The sequence below is a fragment of the Temnothorax longispinosus genome, chromosome 7 (assembly GCF_030848805.1).
Source record: "Temnothorax longispinosus isolate EJ_2023e chromosome 7, Tlon_JGU_v1, whole genome shotgun sequence".
Lineage (NCBI taxonomy): Eukaryota > Metazoa > Arthropoda > Insecta > Hymenoptera > Formicidae > Temnothorax > Temnothorax longispinosus.
The window spans coordinates 18,659,921-18,668,833 of NC_092364.1; the positions used below are offsets into that span (position 1 = coordinate 18,659,921).

The 8,913-nt window shown below is 39.6% G+C and overlaps 1 protein-coding gene across 11 annotated transcripts in view; it reads left to right on the forward strand.

Moving 5' to 3' along the window:
• The window catches only part of Liprin-gamma, a 125,206-nt gene that overhangs the window by 113,133 nt on the left and 3,160 nt on the right, over positions 1–8,913 (forward strand). For 7 of the 11 annotated variants that reach the window (XM_071784319.1, XM_071784322.1, XM_071784320.1 and 4 more), the window contains 7 exons: positions 383–650; positions 871–1,218; positions 1,395–1,518; positions 1,894–2,038; positions 4,898–5,090; positions 6,557–6,583; positions 8,417–8,437. In XM_071784319.1, the coding sequence (XP_071640420.1) occupies positions 383–650; positions 871–1,218; positions 1,395–1,518; positions 1,894–2,038; positions 4,898–5,090; positions 6,557–6,583; positions 8,417–8,437 (1,126 nt within the window). The remainder of the gene's footprint in view (positions 1–382; positions 651–870; positions 1,219–1,394; positions 1,519–1,893; positions 2,039–4,897; positions 5,091–6,556; positions 6,584–8,416; positions 8,438–8,913) is intronic. The other 4 variants (XM_071784315.1, XM_071784318.1, XM_071784312.1 and 1 more) reach the window with 3 other exon arrangements.

Genomic DNA, 8,913 nt, shown 5'->3' on the forward strand with positions numbered 1-8,913 from the left:
GGAAATTTAAATTTACTCTCAACTGAAGAATCTAATTTCACATGTCTAATTATTTTATATTTATGGAATTAATTAGAATTTATGCAAAAATATTTATTTATTATCTATATTTCTTAAATATACCTCTTATACCTCTTCGCATTGATTCAATTTGATATTTTCAACAGGATACAATCAATATGTTAATACATTATAATGATTAAAAAATTGTGAGTCTTACATAAAAATAAGGAAAAGGAAAAATCAATTTATTATATATAATATTTTTTTAACTATATTATTATAACACAGTACGCACAAGTAAAATAAAATAAAAATGTGTTTTTCCGCGATTGAATATCATTGCATCAATGTGAATGAATCGATGTCTCTCTTCTGGCAGAGTATTCGCCCGTTCGCGACATCGGAAGACGGCAAACAGTTCTAGCGGTGGTAGCGGCGGCAACGAGGGCTCAGACAGCTTTGATCCATATCGATCGTGGTCGCCGCTCACCGAGGAGGGTTACGCTGAGAAACTTCGTTTGCTTCGAGAAGCAGCTTCCGTGCCCATGGAGCGATGGCGAGCCCCGACCGTTTTAGCCTGGTTAGAGGTGGCTCTCGGGATGCCGCAATACGGTCCACGATGTGCCGAGAACGTCAAATCGGGCAAGGTAAAGGATTTATCACCTGTTTCCATTAGCGAACTTTAAACCAGTTTAACCTGTTGATATAAGCCCGAAGGCTATGGCTGATCTTAATCATGTCAAAGGTTTATCCTTCACGCAAAAGACTTTTATATTTTTGTATCTTAGAAACAATTCACAGAACCGTTTCTGATTAAAATACCTGTCTCGATCAGTTAAGTTTTCATTATTGTGGTACTATTTTCAGGTTCTACTAGAACTAAGTGACGCCGAACTTGAGGCCGGTTTAGGCGTAACTCATCCGCTTCATCGAAAGAAACTGCGTCTGGCTATCGAGGAACATCGGCATCCAAGTCACGTTCGATATCCCTGTATCGCTCAGCTCGGTCACACCTGGGTGAGCTCTGAGTGGCTGCCGGATCTCGGCCTGGCCCAGTACTCGGAGAGTTTCGCCACCAATATGGTGGATGCGCGTATGCTGGACCATCTGAGCAAGAAGGAGCTTGAGAAACTGCTCGGAGTCACGAGAAAGTTTCATCAGGCCAGCATCGTTCACGGTATTCACCTGCTGCGGATGCTAAACTATGATCGACAGGTGAGTGAATTTGCACTGTCGACCAAAATGATATTACAAGATCTTACTGACGATAAGTTCATCAGGAACATGTGAAGATAAAGGCTGCTTATAATCAGTTCTTTATGAGGATTAATCAAACGATGTAATTGCGGTTGAATAATACCATCAAAGAGATAATGTCACGCTTTTGGTAGGCTCTCGCTGTCAGAAGACATCAATGTGAGCAGGTTGACACGGATCCTTTGGTTTGGACGAATCAAAGGTTCATTCGGTGGGCGAGGAATATCGATCTCACGGAATACGCAGAAAACTTGAAAGGTGAATTGTATTTCGGCGAGATCAATTATGTATTTTTTAAATCAAAAATTATAACAAACATATATAATCTATTACCATACATATATGCCATATATTACATATGACAATTATAAATGATTACAGTTTGCGAAATTTAATATTAATTCGCTAAAAGAACATAAAAATATTTTATACATATATAAATTTATTTTGCTTACATCTTTTTAACAAATTTTATTGCAGTATCTGCAGCGTATAACACATCTCTCTTCTAAAAATAAGAATACACAAAATATGCAGGCTGAAAAATCGACCTTTCACCTTTAAGCCCGATAACATACACATGAACTATCGATATCATTTATCTTTAACGAGAATAAAATCTCTTTCCCATAGACTCGGGTGTGCACGGTGCTCTGGTTGTATTGGAGCCGTCGTTCACTGGCGATACCATGGCCACCGCCTTGGGCATACCACCGGCGAAACACATGATTCGACGACACCTCACCGCCGAATTAGAAGCGCTTGTTCTGCCAGCAAGGTATTCAGTCTACTGTCATCCAGAGGCGACACTGGACAACGCTCACTAATCGGCATGACGTCGTCGTTGTTCTTATCGTCATCGAGAGACGGGACGACGTCTCCGGAACACTAATTGGCATCTACGAAACCGCGTTTGGACATTCCTCGCCTCGAAGGAATCTCCTTAGAGCACCTCGGGAATTTGATCGTCAATTTCGAGACGCTCTCGAAGTCACTCGAACTCGCGCTAAGCGTGTTTTCTCTGCCCTTTGTACATCGAAGAAGACGTACACTCTAAACATCTTTTGTCGAGTCATGCAATAGAACGAACATTCCTTTTTAAGTTTATAGAATAGAAGATAGCGTTACCAAGGTACCACTCATTTAATATAAATTAAACGGACTTATTGAGTGAATGTTACGGCAGCGTTTATAGTTAAAAGTTTTTTTGTATAAAAAATTCATTCCTTGGATCGTTATTCACTGCTTTTTACCATATCACACATTGATCGAAAGGAGATAGATAAGAAGAAGACGCTCAATTCCTTGATCAAACGCGAATGATCTCGATACATGAAAGACAATAAAACGGAATTGAGTTTTTTTTACGTTTGCCGCGTAGATTCCTCTTAGGAGATTCCTCTTCAAGGCAGGAACGTAACACAACGAGGAATGAAATCGTGTACGGTTTCGTTTTATTCCTCATCCCCCGATCGACTCGTGCCATATGTCGTCCGGAATTCGGCGTATTCTCGGAACGGAAGCGGCAGGTGCAAGTTGTAAAGCAACGAACGACACGTCGCGCCGGACTCCGCGTCCAATCCACGTGCGATGGCCAAAGTTAAAATCGTCAAATTGCGAAGTAGATCGTATACTCGATCGCGATTTTCAGTCTTGATCGAGGCAGTAGAGACTTTTTCGCTAGAGCATCAAAAAGCATCAGTCAATTATTTATTTACAGGAATATTTCACGCGCGGGCAAGTAGTCGGGAGTGCTTTTTCCAATTTCTCTCGGTAGGAGAAACGTTTTCAGAAAACTTTCGCGCGGAGACGAATAACCAGCAAATTTCGACGAATCTCGCTCGACGAAGTGCGTTCCTCGCTTCTTCATCGATATTCGCGTTTCACATCGTAAAAATAACATTAGTTCGGGAGAAAAGAGAAAAAGAATTGTTACTGTATAGTCACCGTTAATCGATAGGCAGTTACTTTTCCAGAATTTCTACGAGTAAAGTTAGCTACATCGTATAAGAGACGTATCCGTGAACTTCCGCAAAAAGCTTTCGTAACCGACAGAACGTAATTTAATGTATCGCTAAGGAATCTCGAGAGGAAGTTGTAAATATTCCGGGAACCGACTCGGAAATGAAGGAGATATGAAGGGAGTGCACGATTTTTTATTTGCATTTTATGATACCTCCGTGAAACACACGGATAATTAATCGCGATTTTAACTCGACCAGACTCATTTAAACTTTTAAGTGAACATCAAGCAGCACTAAAAATTACCGATGGCCTCAATAAATTATCTTTATCGAGTAAAGCACATCATGCAATTGAAATTGAATTAAAATGTGGACTCCCTTAATATATCTATAGAGCTATTTAGATAGAGCAAAAGCGCGCTCGCACGACGGTCCTCGATCGCCATCGATCGTTGTCGGACGCGCTCGCCGCAAAAGGTACTCGTAGTCTTAATACACATGCCATACCTGGATATATCGGGCATACACACACGTAAATACAGTATACAGTTACAATCGACATATATATATAAAATGTACATATACAAACATACGCGATTACCACCCAGTGGAACGTGCCGGAGTACTCTGTCCGACGAAGTTTCGTCGGAGTACTCGGCACTAGTTGCAGCGCGCGATTCGCTGGGTCTGCAGTCCACTCGATCGCGGGTCCACCGGTAATGTTTGTCATAGCTGAGCCGTAGCCCACAGCTGCCGCCTGCACTGCACTGCGCTATGTACAGCACATGTTAATCTTAGTGATCGTGGTGTAATCCTTGGTCAGACACCTCGCCCCTGCACAACCCCCTTTTATATCTCTGGAAGATTATCCGAAAAGAAAAAGCGCTTTTCATTATTTAAGCAACCCGCAAGCGAAACTTTTAACACATTTCTGACTATTAAATGAATCATATTATTGATTATCCCTTCTTATTCAGAATATGTATGAATCATTTCATTTCCCCCCCTTTTGCTGGTTTATGGATGAGACTCCCTAAATGTTTTATCTGACCAGGAATCACACCACAGTTGCATTATGATTCCTTTTATCTTTTTCTGATTTGCCAATTTTGATATTTACATATATCTTTTGACTGTTCGATGTTTACTCTCGTTGACTGATTAGCGTGGCTGGAAATGCGTCTCGGTTGGTCCGACTCTAGGAAAGACCATCCTCGGCGTATCGGCAGCCCAATAAACATTATACATTACTCTATATCGGTGGTGCACAAAATGCTTGTGTATGTATATTTATGTTGTAACTAGATATTCATTATAAGATAGAGCTCGTTCTATCATCAGACACTTACAGCGAGCCACTGCCATCAGGTCACAAAATTAAGAAAATTTACGGAACATAAATAAAAAAACACGAATTAAAAAATCTCATTTATATACTCATTTGATAACTAAATATTCAGTTATCAAATGTATCTCGCGTTTGAAACAAAGATTTGCCGTACAGACCGACTAGAGGTTTTGCAAAAAAAAAAGGTAAATATTTAGAGAGTGGTTCGCTGTAGCACGTGTCACACGTGTGTGTGTGTCCGAGGTATGTGCATATCAGGCGGTCAAGGACGCCAAGTGTACGCAAGAAAGCGTGCATGAAAAGGGTGGTGTGCGTGTGTGCGTAGAAGTCAGCTGGAGGTGGTCCCGAGGAACAGCACTGCCGGGGGTGGCCGTCCGATGAGCACCGCGAGCGCGGGCGGTAGTCTCGGTCGTGGAAGCAGGGCGCTGCATCTACAGCATCACCAGAGCTCGCTGTCGGCCCTCCACATGACGGCGAACCACACCGGCACCGTCGACAGACGCAGATCCAGCCTCAGGGTAACGTACCGTTTAGATTCAACGAGGGTCTGGTCCGCGTACAAGCGCGCCCGGAACTCGATGCCGCTCCCCGCCTCGCCTCTGCACTTCCCTTAACTCTTTCGCACGAGGAGTATCGTTAATTCGATCTAATCGTTGCCGAGGTAATTATTTTTAAACGTAGCTTCTTTTGCTAAAACTTCTGAGCTCGGCAAGTCGAGCTTGCGTGTTCTATGCTTATTTTTTCTTTCATAAAAACACATAGATTGCTTATATTGTATAACTATTAGATTAAATTATAATTTAATTAATGAAACAACTGATTTTTTTGTAACTTAATTTTTTTTTACTTGACCTGGAAAGAGATAAGGATAGTGCGAGATACATCTTTTAGAGAGTTATCTCTTGGCGAGTTGCTTCTTGAAGCCTATGCTTGTTTTTATCATGATCATTGCATCGTAGAAAATTTGATATTTAGAGAAATGAATATTTATGTGATAATCTTAATATTTCTCCATTAGGATTATATAAATGAAATAGATTTCTTCTTTCTTTCTTTCATTCAGTCTTCAAAAGAAAACTTGGGAACGGTATACATCCGTTATAAAATCTAATCTTTTACTTGCAATGTGATAAAAATTATTCAGTTCTGTCATGCCAAGCTATATATTATAAACTGTCAAGAAATATCTACATTATTTTCTACAGTATTATTTCCTCGACATATTAATAATTAATTAGGTGAATTGTAATCAATACGGATCATATCAATAATCGGCACAGACAAACGCGCTAAAAAATGCAGAAACTCATCAGGATTGATTCATCATTCCATTTTAAACGCAGTTCATTGTGCAGTCATTTACTCCCGTTTCCATGCTGACTTTCATGCATCTCATCTGTGACTATTAGCTCTTTATTTTTATTAATTATTGGCACGACTGCATGGCATCGCTTAGTAAGGACGCTCGCATAGCACTCTACAACGAAATATTTCCCCTTAATAATCGTAATTGATCCTCGTCGAGGGAGAAACGAATGATCATTCCGAATTGTGAACGACAATGCTTTCGAATTGCCTTAGAATTTCTTAACTTTATTAGAAAATAAATAAGATGAAATATTTTTTGCAATAAAGAAACTTCATGCTAAAACTAAAAATATTATACAACATATTACTTTTTAGCATGTCAAGTAAAAAATATGTTCTTTTATCAAATACGTAGGATCGCAATATCATATTTTTTGCGCCAAAGTATTACAGTGTGCACCGTATTTGTTCATAAACGTTAATAATTTTAATTCGCTGTATGAAAAGATGGTACTTATAATTACACAGTTCGTTACGTGAAAGAAAATTTCAATCGTCCACACATCAGTCTGTTAGAAGTTTCACACGACGAGAGTCAATAACAGAATTTCACGCTGTGAGCTATGAGCTCGACCTAACGTTAATCATTGTCCCTGCATCCTGTGGATCGTCGCAGACCTGCAGTCTTCTTTACTTGAAAAAGGTTCGGTATTTATTACATATATATCCATTTTGTTTCTTCCTTTAAAGTTCTTTGTACATTGTTTTATATCATAGAACATATCCTTATTACGCCTATCGATTCGCTGCATCAACGCGGATCGATCAATTGCACCACATTTTTACAAAGTCTCCGATAATTGGCAATCTATGGAGATTAATTTTAATATAATTATCAACGCCCAGATAATCTTTTAATATTAATTTAATTGATTTTTTTCCTGAATTTGCAGGAGATTTTGTAAAAATGTCTATGCGAGAGCACATGAGTGAGCAATTGATCGTGACCAATTTTTAGCACTGTTAAAATCAATTCTTGTAATTTCTCAAAATAATTGATTACGATCAATGCGTTACGATCAAACTCTAAAATGATTAATTATTAATTTCGTACATATGTATATCTAATCGCGACAATCAGATAAATGTCTCAATCGGTCGCAAACTCGTGCCCATATCCCCTCCTAGAAAAGTAAAATAGGAAACCATCAGTATGGCAAATGTATCGGCATCGTGGAACGTGGAAGCGTTTTTTCTCGTATGAACGCTTCCTCGCTCGAGAAAGAAAATTCTCGGTCTCGGCGAAGCGGCAAAAGTACGGAAAATTTCCGATTAACGCGGTTAATTGATCAACTCTGTTCCCGAGGCAAGGCTTCGCTGAGATTCAGATGATTCCTAATGGATCTCGATTTCGATCGCACAGACCCTGAAATGCGAGCAAAGGAGTAATCGAACAAAAAGATCTGATTGTACAATAGACTCTGGAATAATCGAGTAATTATCGTTGTGCCCGGTCTGTCGAGCGCGAGACACTTGAACGTGCGAATAACCGATCCATTGAATCAGTGTCAGAAAACCGTTCGCAAGGTAAAAGAGAAAAAGACTGATGGAGTACGAGCCTAAGCCTTGCAGCCGTATTATCCATAATTATAGAAAAATGGTACAGATCGCGGAAACACCTCCTCCTTGTATTTAATCATCTACTTGTACACCTTGTTTTCGTCTTTATATAGTCCAATCAGATTGCCAGACAATCTGCCGCGCTGAGAAAAGGATATATACGTAAGAGAGAACAAGTTCGTCCATTCTTCGTCATAAAAATGAGTATTTAAAATATAAGCTTGTTAATTCATACATTGAAAAGCGAAGAAAGATGTTACGGAAACGTTTGTATATTTTATTTCTTTTCGGAAACATTTTATACTTTTTACAAAATCCTTAATGGAAGATTTATCAGATTAATAATTATTTCAATAATTAAATCGCAATTTAATCTATTGCTGCCATAGAAATTAGGTCACGACTGTTCTTCTATATTCCGCGACGCAATAAATAAATCGAGGATATCGGAGAGGGAAGCAATTAACTAACAAAATATTTAAGAATCTATCGAGTATGCAACTCAATGCAGCTGCCGCGAAATTGCGCATCCCCTAATCCCGCGATTATACCCTATTCTCAGCGCCAAAGGTACACCGACGTACGCGTTATGCCACACTGTAAACACTGTATATAACGAGCATATATATATATATACATACGTTAGCCAAACACGTGTCCTCCTCATGTATGTAAGCAGAGTGTCCCGTGTCTTCAGGTACACCTTTATAGCGACTAGCGATTAAAATTATGCATTATGCAACTCGAATTACGTAGCAGACGTAACGTATTTATAGCGGGCCGTTATTTATGACTGCAAAGGGGGCACCGCGGTTGCCCCGTCATAATCGAATTGTGTAAATATAAACTGACGATATCAATGTGAAAATTCAGCGTGTGGATTCTTAATCGACCTTTTATTTCGTCCTTTTGCTAGTTGTCGTGGAGGAGCTCACAGGTATGCGCCATTAATATTCATTCCAGTACGTACTTTATATCCGTGTAGTGTCCCCTCTAAACACGTTCCCACTAATCCTGCTGACACACCGTATCATTATTGTGAGTGACGATCAGGACGGGCCCGCCGATTGCCGCTGCAAAATGACGAAATAAAAGCGGCAGGCCCTCTCCTCTTTGTCGTAGCACGTGCATCCTATCTACGTCTCTACTGCTTTTAATCATTTCTGCAAGAATCACTCTGCTACCCAGCGAATCCTGAATCTCTGTCTCTCATATTCGTTGATCCTCTCACGCTAGAAGTTACTGCGAGTGTCATAACGAAATTTAGATAGCGTCATTTCACTCTTGCACGAACATTACAAACATAATAGCAAGTTGTTTTACGTTAAATGGATTAAACAACAATACTCAAACTGAAATATTAGTATTTGTTCCAATATGGAAGAAAGATCCTACTAGGTTCGTGATAAACTA